Genomic DNA, 27,782 nt, shown 5'->3' on the forward strand with positions numbered 1-27,782 from the left:
CCCACCACCTGTCCAGTCCTCCACGGCTTCACCTATGGAGATCCTACCCATCCTCCAGGCTTTGGGTGAGGCCACCTCCTCTGTGAGGTCCTCAGGGCCCGAGACAGAGCCCTACTCCCACGCTTCACATCCTGGGGTCTGTGGGGGTCGTGCTATATGGACACACATCTGCTCTAATAAACGGGTCTTCCCGTCTCAATCTCCTTGACAAGAACAAGAACTTCCTACCAATGTGAACAGAGCATGGAGGGGGGCATGGTGGCAGGCCCCTCAAATCTCATCAAGATATCAGCCTAGTTTCTTGTTTTCTTGTTTAAGCAAAAAGCTCTGGTGATAATACTCATCCTGTTGTACCACCGTTACTTGGGTGGGTGTGTGAATCTCTTGGCTTGAGGTGGGACCCCTTGAGAGGGAACCGCAGAAGGTAAGGGGAGGTGCATGGAGGGAAGGTAAGTGGAGGAGGGGGAATGGGTGGCCCGCTTGTCACTTTTGTCCCTCCCAGTGGCAGCTCGGACCCTCCCCTAGGTTTCCCAAGTGTTCAGGAAGGGAGGTGGGGAGCACCTTGCCCTCTCTGGTTAAGCAAAGACATCACAGGTCAGACAGTGGTCAGAGACCGCAGTGCTCCCCAGCCTCCCCCTCCACCCAGGCAGTGACAGCCCAGCCTTCAGGGGAAAAGGGTGGCCCCTCTCCCCTCCACACACCGTAGATCTTCTGGATGCCCTGGAGATCGTCCTGAGGCAGCTTGAAGTTGTGCGTCTCCATGTACTGGTAGAAGGGCGCCATGATGGCGCTGGGGTCGTTGGAGTGCTCGAGGCCCAGCGCGTGGCCCAGCTCGTGCACGGCCACCAGGAAGAGGTCATTCCCTGCAGAGGGCGAGATGGGGAGGTGCCTGGGGTGCCCACTTAGGTGTCAGTGTCAGTCAATCCATTACTTCAGCGACACCCAGCATAAACTGTCTCAGGCCCTGTGCCGGACACTGGGACATACAGAGAAATCAAGACATGTCCCTGCCTTCCAGAACTTTCCATGCAGTGGCAGTGGTAGGGGCAGAGAAAAGAAAATAAGTGAAAGTAGTGTTCCAGGTGCTTCAACAGCTGTCTCCAGGGGGCAAGTGAGGATTCTGGGGAGGAGGGAGGAGTTATTGACACTTGGAAGGAAGATGTTCAAGGAAGAGCTTCACAGAGGTGAAGCTTCAGGTAAGTCTATAAAGATAAGAAGTTAGTCAGGAAATTGGATTCAGTGGGAAGGAGAGGAAGAGAGGTGGGGGTAGCCTTCCTGGCAGAGGGAACGCCTGTAAACAAGGTCCAGGGACAAGTAGTTTCATTCCACTTGGCTCCAGAACAAAGCAGGAGGGGAGGGCCAGAGGGAGATGAGGTCAGCCCGGCTGGCAGGCAGGGCTTCTGATGCCCTTGCAGGAATTCGGATTGGCTTCTTGGTCAGCAGGGGGTTTGGCAGGAGTGGGGGTGGTGGCATGATGTAATCACTCTGCAGTCGGAGGAAGGATCAGTGGGTGATGAGACCAGAGGTGGGGAGATCAGAGGGGTCTGTCTGGAAGTAAGAAAGGGCTTGTGCCAGGAGGAGGGAGCGGGACGGGCAGAGGGGAGTCCTGGGTGCGGCAGGCTGGCTGTCATCTTCAGAGAACTGGGGGTAGGCGGGGCTTGGGTCACGCAGCCGCTCTCAGTCCTGAGGTCAAGATCAACGCGGGGATTCAGATGTCAGTGAAAACAACAAGGTCCAGGTGCTGAAAATGGGATGTGGGATCCCCAGTGTGAAGCTGAGGCAGCAACACAGCAGAGTGGTGGTGAGCTGGGCCCCAGAACAGGTCAGGTCTTGTTCATTTCCAGCTCTACCTGCCGCCCCACCCCCAGCTACCTCCTGAACCTCAGTGTCCTCATCTGTACAATGGGGAGATCATATCTACCCCAGAGGGCTGTGAGAGGATTGGATAGGATAAGAGACATGATAGCAGTTGTCACCGTTCAAAAGACAGAAGCTTGGTCCCTGGAACAAGCCCATTGACCAGAAATGAAGCATGAAGCCATTGGGGTTCCAGAAACCAGCTCCTCTTAAAGTCAACTCCCCCGAGTGTCTTGATCAAGCCTGTGACTGGGCAGGGCCTGACTTTGCGAGGATGAAGTTGCCCTGGCTTTGGGAAAGAAATCCAAGGGGCAGGAAGTTGAGCAGGCTGGCATATCAACCGTCCTGACTAATATATGTCCCAGTTACAGACTCCTGCTGGCCTCGACCTCTGGCAGTTGAACTGAGCCCTCAAGTCCCTTGAGCCCTGCCTCTATTGCCCAGCCCTAACAGACGGTAAAGAATCTGCCTGCAATGTAGGAGACGTGGGTTCAGTCCTGGGGTTTGGAAGATTCCCCTGGAGAAGGGAATGGCAACCCACTCCAGTATTCTTGCCTGGGAGATCCCATGGACAGAGGAGCCTGGTGGGCTACAGTGCCTGGGATCGCAAAGGGGTGGACACGGCTGAGCGACTCACCCTTTCACTTTCAAGGCATATCACAGCCCGTTCCTGCCACCTTGACGTGCAGGCTGCCAGGAGCCCAGGATGTGCTCAGGAGGCCTTGCACCCACTCCGGCCCCTGTGTCAGTGGTCAACTTGCCCTACGCCCACCCGGCTGAGGGCCCCCTGAGGGTCGGAGGAGGCCAGGGCTTGTGTCTGGCCTTCCTAAGGTCTTGGGAAGAAAGAAGAGCCTTCTGGGACACACGTGCCTGCCTCCCGTGCCTTCAGTGAAGGGGGATGGGTAAGATCAGGGCAAGGTTGGCCAAGTGCCTGGGGCTGGCCTTCTGCTGGGGCAGGGCAAGCTGGCATGAGGAGGCCAGGCCGCCCCCAGTTGCTTCCTCAGGTCCTGGCCCCTCTGGCAGCGGGGAAGGGTGAGCTCATCTCTGAGCTCCATCCCAAACAAAGGCGGCTGCTAGCGCCAGCGGGAGGCAGCTCTGCTTCCTGGGGTCCAGTTCTGGCTCTGCTCCTGGCCTGTTCCACGACCTGGGACAAGCTGTTCGGGCCTCGGTCTCTTGACCGGGCTCTTCCTCGGTGGGTAGGGCTGGGAGGGTGTCCTCAGCCAGCAACCAGAGAGCAGAGCCTGCACCTGGCCAGCCTCTAACCCTTGGGCCTCTGTCTATTACCTTGTGAGCCTCTGTGCCGGGTCTCGGCAGAGAACAGGAGGAAGTCTTGAAGGAAAGGGGCCTGTGGATTTGCTCCAGGGACCAAAATGGCAGAGGAGAGCTGGGGAGCTGGCATACTACTCCACAGAAACCCGAGAGGCCTGTTCAGTGCTGGGGACGCTCGGGGAGATGGAAGGAGAGAGAAGAGGGGCAGGAGAACTCCTGGAGCTTGTGAGGGGAAAAGCAGAGGGATGAGAAGACCCCTGTGCTTAATGAGCAGGAGGCGGTTGGGGGCTTCACCATCCAAGAGGATGAGAGGCAGAGACGTGGCGTGGTCAGGAGTGGCGTCCCTGGGGGGCAGACTGCCGGGAATCCTGGCTCTGCCCTGTCCTAGCAGTGTGACATTTTAAATCTCTTCATCTGTAGAACAAGGGGACTAATGGTACCTTCATCATAAAAATGGGGTGAAGATTAAAGTGGCAAGGTATACACAAAGTGCTCACACCACCCTCAGACACAGAACTATCACGGTTAATTATCAGGGTCACGTTGAGCTGTGACCTCTCTTCAACAGGGAGAGTTCCCTTGAGCTGAGTGCTCAGGTCCTTTGGGCCTCCTAGCAAGCACCCAGCAGTCTACTTGGCCATTCCAGTATACCTGATCTCAGCTTCCTTTCCTCCATCTTTGGTGAGTCCCATCTCACTGACTCCTGCACCCCCCAAAATGGTATGTGCTAAGTCGCTTCAGTCGTGGGACCCTATGGACCATAGCCTGCCAGGCTCCTCTGTCCATGGGATTTTCCAGGCAAGAATACTGGAGTGGGTTGCCTGCCGTGCCCTCCTCCAAGGGATCTTCCCGACCCAAAGACCGAACCCGCATCTCTTATGTCTCTTGTATTGGCAGATGGGTTCTTTGCCACTATTGCCACATGGGAAGAACTCCAAAATGGGACAGCATTTTCTTTTGCCTCTATTCTTTTGCCAGTGCTGTCCCCTCCACCTGGAACAACCATACTCCTTCAGTGTTCAGCTACATCCTCCAGAAAACCTTCTTTGATTTCCCCAACTGGCAGCAAGTGCTTCCTTCTCTATACTCTCCCAGCAGTTTACCCATACCATCTTGATGGCCCTGACTTCTTTCTGCCCTCCATAACAGCCAGGAGCACACTCTCTTCTGCCCCAGGACTGTGAGCTTCTCAAGGGAAAGCTCTGTTCTTGACAAGGTAAGGTGACAGCAGCCAGGACGGAACCATGCTGAATGGTCAGTATTTTTCCAGGTGCAGTCTTTGGATGACCTGCAGCAGAACCAACTGGGGCGATTGTTAAAAATTCAGAGTCCTGGTTGTGAGACAGCTCATGTTTTCTTTGGACAAGAGTCAGAACTTTGCTCTGGAAAACCAAACATAAATTTTCCAGATGCAGCTCATAACCCCAGCAATAGACTGCTAGAAACCGGAATGCAGCCATTGCCCAAGGACAACCTTTGAAAGGAGACAAAAGGGACCAAGATTGATTGAGCACCTGTGTGTTATCTCATTTAATTTCCACAGAAACTCAGTGAGGGCATGACTGCAGCCTCCTGGGATTTTTTTTTAAAATACGCTTACTTTGTTTGGCTATGCCAGATCTTAGTTGCTTAGTTGTGGCACGTGGGATATAGTTCCCCAACCAGGGATCGAACCTGCATTGGGAGCGTGGAATCTTAGCCACTTGACCACCAGGGAAGTTCCCCTCCTGGGAAGTTTTTGTTTGTTGACTTTCTGCTCTATTCTTCTGCCACTGCCTGTGTGAACTTAACCACTCAGAACTATCCTTTCCTTACCACCCTGCTAGTCTAGTTCCCGGGATGAAGAGCGGTCTCTACAGTAACTGCAAAGGGCTGGCCCTATGACTCTTCCGGTCTTGTCACCTTCCCCAGGGCTGGGCTCCCTCCCAGTCTTTTCTCTGCTGAATTCACTGCTTGATCCATTGGAAAGAGATGAAGACATGGGGTGCCTGGGAGACTCCCCGAACTTAGCTTAAAGGTGTGGTGGGTCAGATTGCCCTTCACACAGACTCCGAAGAGGTGGGGAATCATCTACAGATTCCAGGAATGGTTCTCCAGGAGCACCTTCTAAATGCACAGGTGGAGGAGATTCTGATTAAGAAGTTTGTGGTTAGGGCTTCAGTTCCATTCTGTCGCTCAGTCCTGTCCGACTCTTTGCGACCCCATGGACTGCAGCACACCAGGCCTCCCTGTCCATCACCAACTCCTGGAGTTTACTCAAACTCATGTCCATTGAGTTGGTGATGCCATCCAACCATCTTATCCTCTGTCGTCCCCTTCTTCTTCCTCCTTCAATCATTCCCAGCATCAGGGTCTTTTCCAATGAGTCAGTTCTTTGCATCAGGTGGCCAAAGTATTGGAGTTTCAGCTTCAGCATCAGTCCTTCCAATGAATATTCAGGACTGATCTCCTTTAGGATGAACTGGTTGGATCTCCTTGCTGTTCAAGGGACTCTCAAGAGTCTTTTCCAACACCACAATTCAAAAGCATCAATTCTTCAACGCTCAGCTTTCTTTATAGTCCAACTCTCATATCCATACATGACTACTGGAAAAATCATAGCTTTGACTAGACCGATCTTTGTTGGCAAAGTAATGTCTCTGCTTTTAAATATGCTTTCTAGGTTGGTCATAATTTTTCTTCCAAGGAGCAAGCTCAGCTGGTAAAGAATCCGCCTGCAATGCAGGAGACCCTGGTTCAATCCCTGGGTTGGGAAGATCCCCTGGAGAAGGGAAAGGCTACCCACTCCAGTATTCTGGCCTGGAGAATTCCATGGGGTGGCAAAGAGTCAGACACGACTGAGCAGTTAGGGCTTAGGCAAGCTTTTTAAAATAAAGTTTCCTGGGTGAATTTTGTAATGGTTGGGTCAGGCTGACACACCTGTGCCAACCATTCAACCTTCATGTCACTAGGAGTGGACGGCCTGCAGCACACACGCTTCCCAAATGTGATGCAACAGGGAGGACAGGGCCACCTGGGGAGCATTCTCTCCAGAAGAGCCAATCCAGCCAGGCCTGTTGGCCTAATTATCATGTGTACCTGCTAAGTCACTTCTGTCGTGTCTGAATCTGTGTGACCCTAGGGACTGTAGCCCACCAGGCTCCTCTGTCCATGGGATTCTCCAGGCAAGAATACTGGAGCGGGTTGCCCTGCCCTCCTTCAGGGGATCTTCCCAACCCAGGAATCGAAACCACCTCTGTTGTATTGGCAGGTAGGGTTTTTTTTTTTTAAAAAAAACATCTAATTATTGATATTCAGGATAGACAGGGAAGAGAGATATGGTAAGAGTGCACCTAAGTCAGAGAAAAACAAGTATCATGATATTGCTTATATGTAGACTCTTCAAAAAATAGGTACCAATGAATTTATCCGCAAAACAGAAATAGAGTTACAGATGTAGAAAATAAACTTACAGTTACCAAAGGGTAAGAGTGGGGAGACTGGGATTGACATGTACACACTGCGATATATAAAATAGATAACTAACAAGGAACTCTACTCAATTCTCTGTAATGGCCTATATGGGAAAAGAATCTAAAAAAGAGTGAACATACGTATAACTGGTTCACATTGCTGAAAACTTGAAACTAATACAACAGTGTAAATCAGCTATGCTCCAATAAAAAAGAAACAATTATATATTAAAAAAGTGAACCTGAATCTAGTTGAGGTGCCTATACTCAGGACAAATGACCCAGTTTCTTCAACAGATACAGGGACGAGAAAAGCAAGGTGACTTGTAAATGGAAAGCGCCTTGAGACGTGTCGACTATGAATGATGTGTGGATGCTGTTTGGATCCTGATGCAAGTAAACAACTGTAAAAGCCATTTTTAGGTGATTTGAGAAAATGAACAGATTGGGTATTGGATTTTTTTTAACTTTATTTTTGGGTATTAGATTTTAAGAAATTGTTATTAATGTTGTTGGGTTTGTTCATAATTTTGTGGTCATGTTAAAAATAATCTGTTAGGACTCAGGGGTCCCCTGGTGGCTCAGATAGTAAAGAATCCACCTGCAATGCAGGAGACCCAGGTTCTATCCCTGGGTTGGGAAGATCCCCTGGAGAAGGGAATGGCAACCCACTCCAGTATTCTTGCCTGGGAAATCCCATGGATGGAGGAGGCTGGCGGGCTACCGTCCATGGGAGTCACAGAGATGGACACGATGGAGTGATTAACACTTTCACTTTTTCTTTCACTTTTAGAACTTAGAGAATGAACTTCTGGTTGCCAGTGGGGTAGGGTGGGAGGGAGGGATAGACTGGAAGTTTGGGATTGACATGTACATGGTGTTATATTTAAAACAGGTAATCAACAAGGACCTACTGTAGAAAGAAATGTCTTTTAGCAAGAAGGAAAAAAAAATCTGTTAGAGGTATATATTGGGTTGACTAAAAAGTTCAGATGGGTTTTTCCATAACATCTTACAGAAAAACCCAAATGAAATTTTTGGCCAGTCCAGTACTAGCGTATTTACAGATAAGATGACATTCTATCTGAAGTTTTCTTTACAATATATATTTTTAAAAAATCAAGGTAGGGGGAAGGTGGATGAACCAGTACTGATGTAATGTTGATAATTGCCGGATTAGGCTGATTGGTGCCTGGGGTCTCATTCTTCCTACTTTGTGAGCTTGAAATTTTTCCTAATGGAAATTTAGAATAGAGAAGAAAGCCACCAAACAAAAAATTCCCAGGAAGCTGCACTCAGTGCCCTCATTGAGTTTATGTGGAAATTAAATGAGATAACACACAGGGACTCAATCAATCTTGGTTCGTTCCATCTCCTTCCAAAGGCTGTCCTTAGGCAATGGCTGCATTCTGGTTTCTAGCAGTCTATTACCAGAGTTATGAACTGCCTCTGGAAAATTAATGCCTGGTTTTCCAGAGCAAAGTCCTGACTCCCATCCAAAGAAGACATGAGCTATCTTGGAATTTCTATCCGAATTGTTGATTGTTGGTCACGATGGGGTGGGACTGACAAGAGAGTGTCAGGATGGTGCCCATCTACTCCTCCCCACACGCACCCCCAGACGTTCTCTGGATTTTGGGACTGGCCCAAGATCTCCACCAGCAAGGAGCACTGTAGAAGTGTACACCCAGAGCTGGGAAGGGCAGGGCAGAGGAAGAGTGTCTTTAATCATTCATTTATCTCTCTCAGGGCTCTGACTGTTATCAGCTAGCAGTGCCTGGCACATAATGGGGGCTCAAAAATGTTAGTTCTCCTCTCTTCACACTTTATCAGTGAGCACAGACCGCTAACTGGTTGACACTGATCCAAGAATAAGAACGAGATAAAAAATAGGTGTTTAGAAAGCCGGGAAACACATTGAGGACACAAGGGAAGGAATGCCTGGGCAGAGGAAATGGAGCTGGATGGGAAGGAGCACCAAACACGAGGGGAGGGCACAGGGAGGAATGAGCAGCTTCATAGCGTTGGCCAGGCCATCCCCTGGATCAGTCTCTGACAGGCAGGCCAAGAGTCCTGGTCCCTGATCTGTGCAGCAGACACATACTCTGAGGAAATGGGCGTTTAAAGGCTGTACTCAGCCTGAAGCATCGCCAAGGACAAAGAAATCACTAAGGATTCCCAAATTTAAGAATCTGAATCTCCAGGGAAAGGGCCTGGGAATCCACATTTATAATAAGAAGCCCGGTTGATTCTTATGATCAGGCAAGTTAGGGAAACTGCAGATTAAGATGCTGTTTCTTGAACGCCTACCTCAGAAGCCCCTGGGGAATTTATGAGACCATGTGCAAATTCTCACGTGCAAATTCCTGACCCCAGAACCAGAGAATCAGAATAGCAAGAGGTCAGGGGCCTGCAGCCTGGAATCAGAATTCATAAGAAAAGTTTCTAGGTGATTCTGGTGTGCCCTACAGTGGGAGAGCCATGGAAACAGCATGGTGGCTAAGAGTATGTGCTCTGGAGTCGACATACCCGGTTTGAAGCCTTATTTCCCCATTCAGCAACTGTGGGCCCTTAGTAGGGACCTTAGTAGGTTACTTACTATTTCTCTACACCTCAGTTTACCTATCTGAAAAATGGGGATAATAATAGTAACATATACATATTATATAGTATGTGGAAAATATTTGACATAGACCTTAGAATATTAACATCCTGATTCTAACCTATTAAAATAGAATCAAATCAAATCCTCTGTCCCTCTTGCCTCTAGATTCCTACTGATTTTCTTGGTAATCCTTCAGTATAGTCCGCCTTGAGACAGGGTGAGTTCTGTACACATCTGCCTTCCCCACTCGACTCTGGACTTCCAGAGGGCAGAGACTGTCTTTTTTATATTTTTATTATTTACATTTAAAAATTTATTTATTTATTTAATTGGCCACGCTGTGTGGCATGTGGGATCCTGGTTCCCCAACCAGGGATTGAACCTGTGCCCATTAACCACTAGACTGCCAGGGAAGTCTCCTTGGCAGTGTCTTTTCTAAATGTTCCAACTCATGCGTCATGTTCTATTAGAGTCAGAAGAGGTCACCTAATCCAGCCTCTCATTTGATAAATGAGTAGACTGAGGGTGAACGATTCGCTCAGGTCCCATGGCCAGGTAGTTGAGCTTTAGTTGAGCCCCTGCAATGTCACCTACTAGCTATGCCCTATGAGCCTCAAACTCATCTTTAAAATGGGCATAATGATGTACACTTGCCTACTTACTAAGCAAGTGACTTACAAGTAAATACTGATGAGGAACTCTTGCAACCTGAGGAGTCTTGTTATTACTCCTACACAGAAGATGCTAGAGTGATTATAGGGCCTGTTATTCACCTGTGAGGTCGACATAAGGGTGACTCAGTCACGTCTTCCCACAGTGTGGCCTTTGAAGCCTTCATCAGTCAGGCCAGAGCCTACCACTTTCAGCTTTAATCCCCATTTAACCTTTTCCTCCAGCCTCTGATCCATTACTTTATCTTCTTAGTCATGGCCTAAACTTCTTCTTGACTCCGTTCAATTAGACCATGAACTAAGTGATCTGACTCATCTCCCTGCTCCAATGGATCAAGTGTTGACCACAGTTCCCACCCTCTTAGGTTCTCAGCTGTTTGACAAGAATCTCTGGAAACCAGGAAACTCAACTATGGGATCCTCCAAGCTCCTCCTTAGGGCTTCTTTTCCTGACAGCCAAGCAATCCCCTGTCCCCTCATGGCCTTACCATCATGGTTGGCATTTCCTAATGTCCACGGCTCGTCTGAGTCAAAGTGAGTGTCTCCACCAATCCCTGGGCCAGGGAAGTAGGCATGAGCCAGGAATCCCCCTTCTCCATCAAATGGGGAGCTGTCGCCATGGAAACCAGAGGCAAAGAAGATCATGATGTCCGCCTCCTTCCGGTCACTTTTGATCTCGTGGTATGGCACCTCTTCAAAGGTCAGCGGGGTCACCTTCTGCCACACATCGAAAGCTTGGCGAATAGCTTTCCGAGTGTCTAGCTCACCCACCTTTGGGGTGTAGTTGTGAATGCTGGTGAGAGAGGGGAGAAACCACAGGGAGGAACAGACAGGGGATTAGAGACTAGCAGAGCTAAAAGGAACATGAGAAGCTGTGTGGGCCTAGAATTCTGCTGAGGTAGCCCAGGGATTGAGGAAGAGGCTGGGTGGATAAGGCTCTGGGTCCTCACCCTGCCTTTTACTCGGTGTTTTTGTATTAGATCTCTGAAAAAGGTTATGTTGAATTTGCAGAAAAAAATCAATTTGGTGCATGGCATTTCCTAATTTTTAAGTTTTTCTCCCAATATATAAAATATGTACATTTATAAAAGTTATAAAAACTCTTACACTGTAGCGAGTTTAGTGGAACATCCCTTTCTTTGAAAGGGGGTGGGGGAAGGAGAGGGTGGGACAAATTGAGAGGATAGCATTGATGTACATACACTACTGTAGCTAGTGGGAAGCCTCTATACAGCACAGGCAGCTCATTTCGGTGCTCTGTGTTGACCTAGAGGGGTGTGATGAGGGAGGCTCAAGAGGGAGGGGATATATGTGTGTGTGCTCAGTTGTTTCAGCTGTATCCGACTCTTTGTGACCCTATGGTCTGTAGCCTGCCAGGCTCCTCTGTCCATGGGATTCTCCAAGCAAGAATACTGGAGTGGGTTGCCATGCCTTCTTCCAGGGGATCTTCTCGACCCGGGGATTGAAACTGTTCCTGTCTATGTCTCCTGCATTGCAGGTGATTCTTTACCCAGTGAGCCACCTGGGAAGCCCAGATCTGTATACATAGAGCTGATTCACGTTGTTGTACAGCAGAAACTAACACAACATTGTAAAGCAATTATACTGCAATTTAAAAAAAATTTTAAGTCTTTGGCCCCAACTACTACTATTTGTCTACCTAGAAGCTAGTATAGGGTGGCATCTGACTGACTCAGTTATGTAAGGTTCATTTCAGTTCAGTTCAGTCGCTCAGTCGTGTCCAACTCTTTGCGACCCCATGAATCACAGCACGCCAGGCCTCCCTGTCCATCACCAGCTCACGGATTTCACTCAGACTCATGTCCATCGAGTCGGTGATGCCATCCAGCCATCTCATTCTCTGTTGTCCCCGTCTCCTCCCGCCCCCAATCCCTCCCAGCATCAGAGTCTTTTCCAGTGAGTCAACTCGTCGCATGAGGTGGCCAAAGTATTGGAGTTTCAGTTTTAGCATCATTCCTTCCAATGAACACCCAGGATTGATCTCCTCTAGAATGGACTGGTTGGATCTCCTTGCAGTCCAAGGGACTCTCAAGAGTCTTCTCCAGCACCACAGTTCAAAAGCATCAATTCTTCGGCGCTCAGCTTTCTTCACAGTCCAACTCTCACATCTATACATGACCACGGGAAAAACCATAGCCTTGACTAGATGGACCTTGGTTGGCAAAGTAATGTCTATGTAAGGTTACTGTATCCATATTGCATGGTTCTCCGTGATGGAGCATCACCACTTCTGGTTGCTCTGTCCCATGAACACCTGGGGCAAGGACTATTCACTCATTCTACAGATAAGGAAACTGAAGCCCAGAGAGGTTGCAGGATATAAGTTAAGGTCAGAGTTCAGTTAGCAGCCAGTTCTTTCTCTTCATCTACTCTACCTCTTCTGGAGGACTCTAAGAGTCCATCCAGGTTTCTAACCCAGATTCTTCTTAAGTTTCCTTCTCTTGTCAGATTTCTGAAAAGATTCTGTTCTGGCCTCTACAGCTTGTGAACAGGAGAGCCCTTAGTAAGTTAGTAAGTGTTAGTCACTGAGTCATGTCTGCCTCTTTGCAATGCTATGGACTGTAGCCTACCAGGCTCCTCTGTCCATGGAATTCTGCAGGAAACGGTACTGGAGTGGGTAGCCATTTCCTTCTCCAGGGGATCCACCTGACCCAAGGATCGAACCTGGGTCTCCTGCAGTGCAGGCAGATTCTTTATTGTCTGAGCCACTAGAGAAGTCCCAGGAGAGCCCTTAGCTCAACTTTCAAGGTCTCTGTCTTAGATCCTATTCCTGAACCCAGGGGATCCACCTGAGATAGAATCAGAGACTTGAGAGGTGCCAACCAGGGCCCAGCCAAGCCTGTACTATGCCTGGCCCTGGATCCACCCCATGTGAATCCAGATGTCTGCATCTCCTGTGATGGGTTCCAGCATCCCTGCCTGTGGTCACTGGTCTGATTTGGAGCCTGCTCCTGCTTTGCCTGTGGTTTCCCCAGACAGTCAAGGGATAACACTGTTGCAGTTTAGCTCCCAGCTCTTATAGTCCTTAAGAAACAACTGGAACTCTGTGCTGGGAATCTCAGCTGAAGTCCATCAATCAGGCCAAGTGGGGAAGGGATCCAGATGAGAGGGAGTGGGGTTTGGCAAGCGGTGGTAGGGAGGATGAGTTCAGCCTTGGTTCTGTAACCCAGGTGAAAGTTATCAGACAAGTCATACCCCACTTTCCGTAACTAAAAATGCTAGGAATCTAAACAGAACATAATTCATGAGCCCCCAAAGGACCAAACAAACCTGAAGTTGGAGACCCAGCAATCACTGGATGCTACAAGAAGGACAAAGTCATAGGCTCTTAGAGCCAGGCCCTGATCACAGACCCACCTACAGTGTGAACTTCAGAGACTCAGGCCAGGAAAGACTGAGTGAGGGTGGAGCCAACGCCAGGGAGGAGGAGGGGGCGTTGAGGCACCTGTAGGTGATGTGTTTCTGCCTCCATTTCTGTCCCGTCAGGGCATAGCGCTTGTGTCTCCGCCTTCGGCTCAAGTGCGGGTGATCTGGGACACCACACCGGGGTTTCTTCATCCACCTGGGCAGAGAGAGGACACACATCCACATAGACACTGTGGTCACTGGACACTCCAGGAAGGCACCGCAGCATCCCTGGTCCCAAGCTGAATGGCAACATGCACATTCAACCTAAACTCTGGGCCCCTGGCTCTGATGGGGTCCCCAACAGGAACACCATCGATTACTCATCTGTTCATTCATTCCTAACTGAATATGAAGAAGCCCTGCTGCGTGATAGACTCGGAGTCAGAAGACACGGGCCTGCTAGTTCCAACTCTGCCACTAATCGCACGAGTCCAGGCCAGTGACTGAATCAATGTGAGCCTCAGTCTCCTCATTGGCAATGCGAGAATTACAGTTCTCCCTGGTCTTAGCTTGTGTGGAGCCTTCAAGGAGGGAATGCCTGTGGACATGCTCTGTATGTGAAATCAGATCACATCACTCTTTGCTTTAAAACTCCCAATCACCTGGGATAAAATCCAAATTCCTCACCTTGGGACTTCCCAGGTGGTCCAGTGGCTAAGACTCCGCGCTCCCAGGTTTGGTCCCTGGTCTGGGAACTAGATCCCACATACTACAGAAGTTCACATGTAGCAAGTAAAGATCCTGCATGCCGCAATGGAGATTAAAGATCCCGAGTGCCACAACTTAGACTCAGCGCAGTCAAGTAATTACATATTTAAAAACAAACTATCGAAACAAACTCCTCGCCTTGGCCCACAGCCACCACATGATCTGTGATCACACCCTCTACCAGGCACCTGTATCCCCTTCCTCGCACCCACTCTGCTCCAGCTCCAGTGGCCTCCCTGCTGTGCCTTGAACATCCTAAGGTCATTCCAATTCAGGGTGTTTGCATTTTCTGTGTCCTCTGCTTGCCATGCTCTTCTTCACATGGTTTGTTCCCTTACTTTATGAAAATCTTTGCTCAAACGTCACCCCTTCCAAGAGGGCTTCCCTGCCACCTTATCTAAAATAATAGCCTCCCCCCACTATCCCACCTCTAACTGTTTATCCTGCTTAATTTTTCTTCATGGCCTTTATCACTGCCTGAAATACATCTTATATTAGCTTATTATTTATCCTTTATCTCTCTTACCTGATTCTAAGGTCCATGAGGGCGGGAACCTCGCCTGTATTCCCAGTGCCATCAGAGTGCCTGACTTAGGAGGTGTTCAAGGGTGATGGTTGAATGAATGAATGGGAACTAGCCCATGGCAGAAAGGCACAGCTTGGAAAACAGTAAATTTTATATCACTCCAGATGTTCAAAAAGTGGCTGAACAACTGTAGGGCTTATAGTGTAGTTATCCACAGCACTTAACTACGTTGTACTGTGATTTGAAATCTATTAGTTTATTGCTTCAAATAAATAGGACATTTTCTGAGGACAGGAATGAGTCGTATTCATCATCCTGGCTTTAGAAGCTAGCCTTGTGCTACTGCTACTGCTGCTAAGTCACTTCAGTTGTGTCCGACTCTGTGTGACCCCATAGATGGCAGCCCACCAGGCTCCGCCACCCCTGGGATTCTCCAGGCAAGAACACTGGAGTGGGTTGCCATTTCCTTCTCCAATGCATGAAAGTGAAAAGTGAAAGTGAAGTCTCTCAGTCGTGTCCGACCCTCAGCGACCCCATGGACTGCAGCCTTCCAGGCTCCTCCGTCCATGGGATTCTCCAGGCAAGAGTACTGGAGTGGATTGCCATTGCCTTCTTCAGCCTTGTGCTAGGAGCTATGTAAATCCTGATGACTATTTGTTATCAGTTAAGTTGCATTAGGGAACAGTGAGCCTGGGACTTCTTTGGAAATGTGAACTAGGGGCCCAGGTAGGAGATTTAAAAGATCATGGCTGATTGGAAGGGTCACCCTTGCATCTCATGTCCCTTTGCCGCCCTAATGACCAGCTCATTGAACTAGAGATTGAGATCGCTGCGGGGGGAAAACAGTCTGACCTCATTTCCAGTGGTTGAAAGCAGTTGCCTTTGGAAATAGAGAGGAAAGGAGACAGAGCCTATTTCAACCAAATATTAAAAGCCCCTTGAGGGACTTAACCAGGTCCCACTCATTTTGTATCTACCTCACCCAGAACGTCCACACTGAGAAATCAACAATAAAAGACTAAATAGTGACAGTAACAGGCATTAATGTAGATGTGTATAATTTTCAGTGTTCATTCTCTTTTTTAAAAAAATTAATTTGAGGGACTCCCTGGTGGTCCAGTGGCTAAGACTCTGGGCTCCCAATGCAGGTGGCCTGGTTGTGTTCCCTGGTTAGGGAACTACATCCCACATGCTGCGACTAAGAATTTCCCCATACCCCAACTAAAGATCCTTCATGCTGCAACCAAGACCCTCACAACCAAATCAATAAATATGAAAATAAAATAAAAAAACAAAATTTAGTTCTCAAAGCGACTCTGTGAAGTAATCAGGAATGACGGACCCCGATTTTACAGACAAGGGAAAAGACACACAGATAAAACCAGTAACTTGCAAAATACACCAAAGGGTGAGGCAGGCCTGGGACTCTGTTGACTGAATAAATGAACTGTCAACTAATGCACCTGGACAAACAAAAGCTGGGGTTTTTCTTTTCTTTTTCCCTCTGCTTAGCACTAGGTTGGGTTAGAGGAGCTATGTTTGTTGAACGAATGAAGGAGTGAATAATGTGTGACATTTCCCAAGGCAGACACTCAAAAGGATTATCCTCTGAGGGGCTGATCTAGCTTCCTTTCACTGGCAGTCCCTGGGAAGAGACCCAGGAGGCACCTTTGCTAGCAAGGTGGAGCTAGACCTGGAAGGGTCCCGGGGTGGGGCAGGGAGGAGATGAGCTCAGAGAGGGGCAGCGACACCCGAGGTCACGGAGCTGGAGCCGAAACGGAGGGCTCCAAGTTCTCCCCGCACACATGCTCCCCACTCAGGTCTGGGATTAAGTGTGAGCACCTTCTCCCTTCCCGCGCCCCCCAACCCCGCCCTCCTTCCTACGAAGAGGGGCGCAGCGCAGAGCAGCAGGTGGGGAACGCCGCCTCCCTCCGCCGCCTCCTCTCCCAGCCACCTGCCACTCCCTGAACCCGGTCCAGCGGGCCTGGGGCTTCTGGAACATAGCGAAACCCAGGGCCAGGTGGTGCCTCAGCGGAGCCACCAGTGCTGCAGCCGCAGGAGGCGCTGCCGTGAGGCCTGCGCAAAGCCCTCAAAATAACCCCGGCTTGGAAAGGCGGCCGGGCTCTCCAGGCCGCAGGCGCACGGCGTCCACTTACAGCATCACAGGAGCCGTCAAGCGTATTATCTCAGGGGTTTACAACCTCACAGTCAGAGGATCTGAGGCACAGGGAATGTTTGTACGGGACTATGGGATCATAAAACCCCAGACTCACCAAATTTTATTTGAAAGTTTGAGGCTTAGAATAATGGAATCTAGAATCTGAGAGTCAAAATCCAACATTTCCCCTCCATCCCCAACCTCCCTCCCCAACCCCTTCAGTAAATGAGCAAGCTGAGACCTAGAGAGATGATTACCTCAAGGAGTGACTCACCCAAGGGGTGGATTGATCCTGGACCCACCACTGGCTGGATTTCCTGTTCTCTGCCAGCCGCCTACTTGCCTGCATCCTCCCCGAGCCCTGCTCTCTCCTTCCACCTGAGTTTGGGTGCCCCCCACCATCCTCCCCCCCTGCCAGGACACTCTTTCCAAGCTCTTGGCCATGTCTTCCTGGCAGTAATGGCTTTTCTTTTCCTTTGTATGTCTTTTTTAAAAAGATCTTTTTATTTTGTATTGGGGCACAGCTGATTAGCAATGCTGTGATAGTTTCAGGTGAACAGTGAAGGGACTCAGCCATATGGATACACGCATCCATTCTCCCCACAAATTCACCTCCCATCCAGGCTGCCACATTCACACTGAGCAGATTTCCCTCTGCTATATTGTAGGTCCTCGTTAGTTATCCATTTTAAACACAGCAGTGTAAACATGTCAGTAAGGGCTTTTCTTAAATAGCTTTAATAACTTTCATGTGATTCATGGGGTTGCAAAGAGTCGGACACGACTGAGCGACTGAACTGAACTGAACTGATGGCTATTCCTTAGAGACAAAAAAACTCACTCTCTCCCATCTTAAATAAAAATTCATCCCTCTCTAGCCACCATCTATTCCTCCTTTCCTTCACTTTCAGCATTTTTTTTTTTTGAGGGGGCGGGTAGGCTTATGGGATCTCAGTTTCCCAACCAGGGATTGAACCCAGGCCATGGCAGTGAAAGCCTGGAGTCCTAACCACTGGATCAACAGGAAACTCCCACTGCTCAGCTTCTTGAAAGTTGCCCCTGTGTTTGCCATCGCCGCTCCCCGCCTCCCCTTCTCCCTATTGCAATCTGACTTTGCTGCCATCATTCCACGGAGGTTTCAATGCCCTCTTTGTGACTAAACTCAGCAGACAACTTTCAGCCTCCTGTCTGACCACCGCAGCAGCTGACCCTGCTGACCATCCCCCCTGCCCCCCACAATGGCCATGGCATCCCTGCTGGGCTTCCTCCACTTCTCAGGTGACTCCTGCTTCTGGGGGTTCCACCCTCATCACTCTTCTCTCCCTCCTCTTTATCTTCTCACTGAGTATAAAACCATCTGTGTGGTTTGGCCGACTTGTCATTACCTCCTAAGTATCTCCCTGAGATTCAGTGTTTCCTTCTGAGTTCTAGACCAGCAGAACTAGCTGATGGTGTTTTTCACTAAATGGAGAGCCTCTGGAGCCCAAGGATCAAAGGACCAAGCCCACTGTCCAGCACATGCAGACATTCAGCAAATGTTTAATAAATGGGAAAAGTGGAACAAGACTTGCCATCATTATTCTAGAATTTCCTGTATCTAGTGAGATGCGTACATCTCAGGGATGCCAGAAGGGTGACTCACAGACCCACAAGTTATTAGAATCAGAGGAGATTTAAGGCCACCTATAACCAAACCCTTTACTGTTCTGATAAGGAAACTGAGGCCCAGAAGGGTCAAGAGTCTTGTCCAAGGTCACACAGCAAGTTTATGGCAGAACACATCCCCAGCTCACGTAAGAGAGGGCACCTTGGGGTACTCCCTCCCAGCTGACACTCAGGAGTGGAAGATAGGAAGGTAGAATGGGTAGGGTATACAGATGAGGCCACGACAAATGTGGAGCCAAATGTAACTCTGGAAAGTTCAAAGGCACAATGTCCTGTGCAAATCTTACTCGATCGTTGTCTGATCCAACACACCGGTGACGGGGATCCCGTAAAACTGCTGCATCGTGGCGACTGCTGACTGTAAGGCCTTCCCTGAGTGCAACGCAGATGACCGAGAGTCATAGGGCAGCAGATAGCCGTAGGACTTTAACCAGTTCTGAAAGACACGCAAAAAGAAAAGAACTCATCATTCGGGAAGGCTCATTTGCCCTTGAAACTAGGGCCCATTTTACCCAACGGACTAAAAGACTCATGTTCTGATTTCTGTCTCCTTCACTCCCTCCTGCAGACGCTGTCAAATGAACTTCCAGAAAACACAGCTCTTGTTGGCTTACTTTTCTGCTACCAAGCTTCCATTGAATTGCTACTGGCTGTGGAATAAAGATGAAAAGGCCTCCTAGCCTTCCCAGCACCCTGTCTCTTTACCGTGTACTCAGCGGTTTCCACTGACGTATGACTAGACATGCAAGAGGACCAGAACAGTCCATTCTCTGAAGCAGAGTGACTTGATGAAGCACTGTGCCCCCCAGACACCCGCTGTATCTAGAGACAGTCTGCCTTAGGAACCTTTTGTAGAATTATCTGTAAATAATAGATTATCTGTAGATAATGAGATTATCTACACTCTTCATTGCTAATCCCTCCAAAGAAGTAAGCTATTATTAATAAACAGAAACAAAATAAAAGTGTATTAATTTAAATATAACTACATAAATATGAGCATAGAAAAAAGTCTAGAAGGGCACACATAAAAAATAATAATATAGTTATGTAAGAGAATTCTTTGCTTTTAGGAAATATACACTGAAGTGTTTCAGCTTACGTAAGGACGCAATGCATGAAGTCTGCAACATTTTCTTTAACAGATTCGGGGGAAAAATTAGAGAAAGAGAGAGAGGAGAGAGAGGGGAAAAAATGTGGTAGAATGTTAAGAGATGGGGAATCTGGGTGAAAGATGTTTAGGAATTCTTTGTCCCATTCTTGAAAACTTTTTTGAAAGTCTGAAATAATGTCAAAAAATTGGTTTTAATAAAAAAGGAATGAATGTGATTAGCCTTTGTTATAATATCATGGGGGACTTCTTTTTTCTGTGCTTATCTAAGGGTTATGCATGGAGTCATTAAAAAAGAAAGGAGATAAACTTTAAAAGGGCAAGAGAATCTGAAAGTAGCTTAGATGAAGAAGTTCAGACAATGAATCTGAAGGTCAGAAAAGTAAAGACGAGTGTTTTCATTGACCAGCTAGAAATCAGAGGACCGGGAAATATCTGTGGCATTAATTGGAAAATGAAGAAAACATCCATGTATCTATGGAACCCACAAGCATGTCCTATAGAGAGTGCAAGTACATGCTGGTCTCCAAGTCACATGGAAACTGCCACCCATCCTCAGAAGATTATCCTGAACACCGAGCGAGCAAATGAAGAAAAAAGACCTTAAGAAGCAGTATTAATGCTCTCCCCATCTACAGTTTTGTTTCTTTTTTAAAAATATTATCTATTTCTTTGGCTGCCCCAGTTCTTAGTTGTGGCACGTGGGATCTTCCATCTTCATTGTGGCATATGGAATCTTTTTTTTTTTTAGTTGCAGCATGTGAACTCTAAGTTGCAACATGTGGGATCTATTCTTCCATCAGGAATTGAACCTGGGCCCCCTGCATTCCCCCCTGCATTGGGACGGCTGAGTCTTAGCCACTGGACCACCAGGGAAGTCCTCATAATTTTGTTTCTTTGTTTCTGTATGAACATCTTATTGTGGCTGTATCTGTTATGACAAGTCAGATCAAACCATTTTGGGAAGGAGGCAGACCAGAAACTATAAATAAGTTATTATTTATTTCACCAAGGAGGCTGTCACATCTTTACTGCCTTGTGATGAAATCCATCTGACTGATTAAGAACAAAATAGTCAGAAAGATAAAGTCTTAAAACATCCCCAAGAGAGCGACAACCTTACTCTTTCATCAGAGATCTACAACCTGTTTTTCATTCTAAATTTTGGCAGAGAGTTTCCATACTTCTTGTGCTTCCCCCAATGCTGAATCTCTGTCATGCCTTTGTATGTTTTTCCCCTGTATGCCTGGCATAGTTCTTAATTTGGCAAAAATCTTTCATTATTTTAAGGTTAAGCCTATAAATTACTCCCTCTGGAAGACTTACCTCACTCCCTAGCCCGGTACTTTCCTCCTCTTCTGTGTTCCCTAAACCCCCTGTTATAGACAGTATAGTTCTTGTAATATTGCTGCTGCTAAATCACTTCAGTTGTGTCTGGCTCTGTGCAATCCCATAGACTGACCATGGAATTCTCCAGGCCAGAATACTGGAGTGGGTAGCTATTCCCTTCTCCAGGGGATCTTCCCAAGCCAGGGATCAAACCCAGGTCTCCTTCATTGCAGGCAGATTCTTTACCAGCTGAGCCACAAGGGAAGCCCAAGAATACTGGGTGGGTAGCCATTCCCTTCTCCAGGGCATCTTCCCAACCCAGGAATCGAACCGGGGTCTCCTGCATTGCAGGCAGATTCTTTACCAACTGAGCTATCAGGGAAGCCCTCTTGCAATATTGGGCTCCAATCATTACTGTATTTATCAGACTCTGAACTCCTCCAGAGAAGGGTCTGTGTTTTACTCACAAGGGTCTGGTGCCCAGGGATCCCCTGACACAGTAGTTGATCATTGTGTCCATTCAATGAACATTACTGGGTGTGGACTACCTAGTTGGTACTGTGCATGGCTGTGGGAATCCAAAGATGAATATGGAGCTCACCGACCAACAAATAAACCGATCATGAAAATACAGCACTAAAACTCAGATGTGTAGAGAGTTCCACACAAGAACAAAGTAGGGGGCATGTTATCTACATGGAGGGGTGGGGTTGGGGAGGAAGGGGAACTCAGGGGAGGCTTCCAGGTGGTGGTGGTATGTCAATCTTTTTAAAATTAATCAATTTTTGGCTGTGCTGGGACTTTGTTGCTGTGCATGGGCTTTCTCTGGTTGCAGTGAGCGGGGGCTACTCTCTAGTTGTGGTGTGAGGGCTTATTGAGGTGACTTCTCTTGTTGCAGAGCATGGGCTCTAGAGCATGTGGGCTTCAGCAGTTGTGATACATGAATTTAGTCAATCCAAGGCATGTGGAATCTTCCAGGACCAGGGATTGAACCTATGTCCCTTACATTGACAGGTGAATTCTTAACCACTGGACCACCAGGGAAGTCCTGAGTTAGGTCTTGAAGGATATGTGCAATTACCTGGAGGTGCTGGAGAGCATGGCACATTCTGAGCAGTATTTAAAATGGTGGGAACTTGGGGAAGAGGAGTATGGTGATGAGTGGAGAGGATTGGAAAGGAGGGAAGTGGAGAGAGATGATACACTATTAATTATCCGTTCACAAAGTGGACAAATCACAGATAATCACTTGTGACTTGACCATGGTCTTGGATTAGCCAAAAAGCTCAAAACATCTGGAAATGGACATGACAGGGCAACTGACAAGTTACCTGTCCATTCATCAAGCTCCAAATTCTAGTCCCATGTCAGTTACGTCATCAAAGTATTAAATCCCTGTACCATATTACTCAGCCCCTTCCAGCCAGAATGCCACACTATGTTCTTTACAGAAACTTCACTGAAGAATTGTTGGATTGAATAAACAGGGCGCTATCATGGGAAAGAGGCACAAAGTTCTGAGGTTGAATCCCAGTTCATCACTTGCCAGCTGTGTGACTTTGGGCAAATTGAGCATCAGTTTCCTTATTTGTGGGCTTCCCTGATGACTCAAACTCATGAGTTGGTGATGGACAGGGAGGCCTGGCATGCTGCGATTCATGGGGTCGCAAAGAGTCGGACATGACTGAGCGACTGAACTGAACTGATGACTCAGATGGTAAAGAATCTGCCTGCAATGCAGGAGACCTGGGTTAGATCCCTGAATCAGAAAGATCCCCTGGAGAAGGGCATGGCTACCCACTCTAGTGTTCTTTCCTGGAAATTCCTGGAGGAGTCTGGAGGGCTACAGTCCATGGGGTCGCAAAGAGTTGGACACGACTGAGCAACGAACATTTTCTTATCTGTAAAATGTAAACAATGACCCTCCTCTACAAGATTGCTGTTAAGATGAAATGATCGAATGTACCTGACATAATCACTCAAAAGTGACTCGTTTATTATCCCCTTAGATGGTGTCTCTGTTACCTTTTGTAAAATCAAGGTGGAGAACACGGTCTTTGACTCCTTCTCTGCATTTTAAAATCTGGTTATCCTGCCCTCCCCCTGGACCGAGAGCCACCTTGAGGGTGCTATGGAGGGCAACGTGTCCACTTGTTCTCAGTGAGCTGTGGGGCTGACCACCTCTCACACAGCACTGGGAACACTGCGTGCAGAGAACTGACAGCTGACTGGAATCGTTTTCTTCGCCCTGTCACTCAGCTTTACTGAGACCAAACACAATCACTCTCTACCAAGCTTTACCTTGAGGAAAATGCTGTCTCTACAGGAGATTCTGTATGCTTTCTGGTTTCAGAGAATGCATATTGGGTAACCCAGTGGTTTTCCTTTTTGGCCTTTCTTCTGGGAATCTTTTGGTCAAATTTATCGCGTAAGTGTTGAACACGGTGATGCTTGCAAGTTGCTGTTACTTTTTTCATTTTTCTGACCACTAAATTGTGTTTCATCCTAAAAACCTTACTTAAAAAGATTGTTTCACTCTGTAAACTGCCTCAAACCCTTCCCCAAAGAGGTGTGGTACCAGTCTAAAATCCAATTCCTCCTTATTTGTGGACTCCATTAGTCAATTCTCTTAAAATCTAATTAGGATGAATTACAGTATCTGGGAAATAGCCAGAGAACTATTTAAAAAACAACACTAAGGGGAAGGTTTTTTCCAAAAAAAAAATTATTTATTTTTGGCTGTGTTGGGTCTTAGTTGCAATATGCAAGATCTGCCTTGGAGAATGTGGGCTCTGTGGTTTGCCACATGCAGACTTAGTTGCCTCGCAACATGTGGGATCTTAGTTCTCTGACCGGGATTCAACATGTGTCCCATGCATTGGAGGGAGGATTCTTAAGCACTCTGGATCACGGGGGAAGTCCCGACTGGGGAACTTTGGACAGATGCTTCCAACAAACTGGTCATCAGAGTATTTTTTTGAGCACCTGCCTTCAAGCTAGTATGGAATTTGACAATTTTCTCCCCTCCTGTCCTCATTGCTCGGAGAAAGGCAATGGCACCCCACTCCAGTACTCTTGCCTGGAAAATCCCATGGGCGGAGGAGCCTGGTAGGCTGCAGTCCATGGGGTCACTAAGAGTCGGACAAGACTGAGCGACTTCACTTTCACTTTTCACTTTCATGCATTGGAGAAGGAAATGGCAACCCACTCCAGTGTTCTTGCCTGGAGAATCCCAGGGATGGGGGAGCCTGGTGGGCTGCTGTCTCTGGGATCACACAGAGTCAGACATGACTGAAGCGACTTAGCAGCAGCAGCAGCAGTCCTCATTACTATGATATTGTAGGAGACAGGGAACAGAGAATTTTTGGCACAAAATCTCGTCTAAAATTTGGGGGGATTAATGAAAGGAGCTCCTAGTTGTTAAAGGGCAACCAGGTTTACCCAGCTCCTTTTTTGGATAGTCAAGCAAAGTGTTAGTGTTAGTCTCTCAGTTGTGTCTGACTCTTTGCAACACCATGGACTACAGCCCACCAGGCTCCCCTATCCATGGGATTCTCCAGGCAAGAATACTGGAATGGGTAGCCGTTCCCTTCTCCAGGGGATCTTCCGGACTCAGGGATTGAACTCCGGTCTCCTGCATTGCAGGCAGATTCTTTACCATCTGAACCAACAGGGAATTCAAGCAAGGAGCATCTCAAAGCCAACCAGGAGCTATTATGAAGGTCACAGAGTCTAGCTCAGCAGTGTCAGGAGTTAGGATCTAAGTACTCAGACCCTGACCAATGTCTAGGTCGTGGACAAACACTGGAATGGATCTGCCTTCTCTGGGTTCTGCTTCCTTTCCAGGTTCACTGGGGACAATTCTCAGGCTCAGGGGCAGACCCCTAAGAGCAGAAATGGGAGCAGAAGGGGCTGGCCAAATGACAGCTCTAAGTCAGGGTCATTGAGATTGGACCTGGTGTGTGTGTGTGTTTGTGTGTGTGTGTATGAGTGTGTGTATTACAAGGTGGGAGGCTAAAGACTATGCATTAGGGACCAGACAGTTCCAACTTCCACTGTTTAACCCTGTCTCTAATATTCACCTGTTGGCAGCAGGAATAGCCCAATCCAGAACACTCTCTGCCCATTCACACTTCCAGGCTATTCCTGCTGCCAACAGAGCCCATTCTCTTTAGGCATGCTAGCAAACTCATCCTTCAAAGTCCAGCTGAAATGTCACCTTCTTTGGAAAACCTTCCTAGACTCTCCCTGGCAGAGCTAGTGGGCAACCCCCTTCCCTCCCACAGTGCTTACTTCTCTGCTGCTCTAAACACAACTACCACAGTGTTTTCCTCACTAGATTGGTTCCCAAGGAGCAGAGATTGTCATATTTATTTTTATATCTGCTACAGTACTTAGCACAGTGCCTGACATAATAAATAATCAGAGTGAGTGAATGAATGAACAAATTAACAGTTGGTCTAGGAGGCACTGTCTGTGTACCCACGAAGGGATTTCATCTAGGGAGGTTTGATGAGTAATACACAGGAAAGCACTAAGCACAATCCACGGTATCCATTCGGTGCTGAAAAAACTGTTTGCTGAAATTCCATCTTTTGTGGTTTGACTTTGCTTGATGAGGCAACAGGCTCCATGGTTCCAATCAAAAAAAGATAAAATTCGCAAAAGGAAAGAAGCCCCATTCTGTTTTAAACAGAATGACCTAATTTTCATCTTTTTACACCTGGATCCATTAATCCATCACCAGCCACGTCAGAATTCTAAACTTTACAGCTCAGTTAACTAACTCTAAGACGACGTCTGTCACCCTTTAAGTGCTGAAAGAGGTGTCAGCCCACAGGAAAGTGAGAAAGATCTCAGAGTGCGAGCAGGGACCAAAATAGCTGGGCTGAGCCGGAGATGCAGCGATCACAGGCAAAATCGCGTGATTGGTCCGCTGGCCAGAAGGCGGGATTTTGGTTCGGGCGAAGCCTGAGCTGAGAAGCGGAAGCTGAGACGTCGAGCGGTAGTGGCAGGCAAAGGAGAGAGTGGAGAATAACAAGGAGAAAAAAAAAGTGGCCTGGAGTGGAAAGGGAGCGGCAGACAGCAGAGGCGGTGGTGAGATCAGAAGTGTCAAAGGAAGCGGCCAGAAGCAGATCAACTGGTGTGCTGCCGTTTGCTCTTGGCAAACAGAGATGGCCATCGGGGAGGAGAGAGATGGATGGGCCAAGACAGGGTGTCTCCTGGGGGTGTTCAGAAGCCTCACACCTGGTTGGGCAAACCAGACCGTACAGGCCTGGAGCAGGGGAATGATTAAGATCCGGTGTTTGGTCAGGAACACAGAGGGTGAGAAGGTAATATCAAAAAGGTCAGAGGCAAAGTCTACAAAGAAGGGACAGGCAGGAAGGTATTAAAATTGGAAGCATGGACTGGAATGAGAAACAATCAAAGATCCTGATCAAAGAGTTGGGGCAGCTGAGGTCGTAATCTAGGGTGACGATGTAAGGAACAGGAACCACGGATTGACCTCAGCATGCATGGGAGGTCCAAGTCCAGTTCTAGAGGTTGGAGATGCAGTGCGTGCATGCTAAGTTGCTTTTGTGTCCGACTCTTTTCAACCCGATGGACTGTAGACCACCAGGCTCCTCTATCCATGGGATTCACCAGGCAAGAATACTGGAGTGCGTTGCCACGCCCTCCTCTAGGGGATCTTCCCGACCCAGGGATTAAACCCGGGTCTCCTGTGTCTTCTGCATTGGCAGGTGGATTCTTTACTGTTGAGCCACTGGGGAAGCCCTGTAGATGCAGACAGACAGTGACAAGCTAGAGCATGACTGAGGAAGAGTGGTCAGGAAAGTGAGGCAGCCATTCATAGGAACTGTAGCCCACGAGGAAAGATGAGGGATGTTTAGGCTGGAGAAGGGAGGGCTGCAGGGGATAGGACTGTCTTTAAAAAGCCAAATGGCTATGGATGAAGGAGATTTATCCTCGTTGGCACAGAGGGCCCAGCTAAGATCCGCACAGGAGATCACAGGACATAGATCCAGACTCACAAAAATAAACTACTTTTTAATAGAGATGTTCTATTGGGTTGGCCAGAAAGTTCATTTAGGTTTTTCTGTAACATCTTATGGAATTATAAATCATATCACGATAACGTTGTTGTTTCAGTCGCTAAGTTGTGTCTGACTCTTTTGTGACCCCCCATGGATTGTAGCCCACCAGGCTCCTTTGTCCATGAGATTTCCCAGACAAGAATACTGGAGTGGGTTGCCATTTCCTTCTCCAGGGCATCTTCCAGACTCAGGGATCGAACCTGAGTCTCCTACATTGGCAGGCAGATGCTTTACCCCTGAGCCACCAGGGAAGCCCCAGAATGACAACAGTTACTATTATTAGAACATGTATTATATACGTGGCACTGTACCAGGCACTCTGAACTGTAACAACCCACAAGGCAGGAATTATGATCCCCAATCTGCAGATGAAGAAACTGAGGTTCAGAGAGGTTAAATAATTATCCAGAGCCACAAAGCTAGTAAGTGGCAGGATTCCAACTCAGTTTTACCTGAAACCAGGCATTTCATGCTATCAGGTCACTAGTCAGGCATCCCGTGCCCCTTCCAGGACTTTCTGGACCTCACACTCCTACAGAGCAATGCCTGATCTCAGATCACAGTTGCTCAGTACCCTTCGGCTAGATTCCTATACCAGGCTATGGCATCAAACCAGAAGCTTCTTATGACCCAGGTTTTCTCCCTCTCCTTGGCCCACATTGTCTTTTACCAAAGAACTATTGGCTCTGCCTCCTAAACATCAAATTTGTTTCCATCTATCTGTTCATTCAGTAAGTCTTTACTGAGGACCTACTTACTAAGGACCTCCATGTCCCAGGCACGTGGTCTGGGCTCTGGGACAGAACATCAAATGAAAACACTCTCTTTACTTTCTGGCTACAGTCTCACGGACGAACCACGTCACAATCTGTGCTATGAAAACTAAAGTAGGGTATGGATATGGCGA

The 27,782-nt window shown here is 47.9% G+C and overlaps 1 protein-coding gene across 1 annotated transcript in view; it reads right to left on the bottom strand.

The window, feature by feature from the left end:
- Positions 1-27,782, bottom strand: part of MMP24 (matrix metallopeptidase 24) — a 48,628-nt gene that overhangs the window by 8,665 nt on the left and 12,181 nt on the right. The window contains exons 2-5 of the mRNA XM_055436276.2: positions 18,628-18,776; positions 13,321-13,437; positions 10,343-10,647; positions 702-863 (exon numbers count right to left, since the gene is read on the bottom strand). Of these exons, the coding sequence (XP_055292251.2) occupies positions 702-863; positions 10,343-10,647; positions 13,321-13,437; positions 18,628-18,776 (733 nt within the window). The remainder of the gene's footprint in view (positions 1-701; positions 864-10,342; positions 10,648-13,320; positions 13,438-18,627; positions 18,777-27,782) is intronic.

Source organism: Moschus berezovskii, chromosome 15 (assembly GCF_049115385.1).
Source record: "Moschus berezovskii isolate FMDL1 chromosome 15, NW_MosBer_1.0, whole genome shotgun sequence".
Lineage (NCBI taxonomy): Eukaryota > Metazoa > Chordata > Mammalia > Artiodactyla > Moschidae > Moschus > Moschus berezovskii.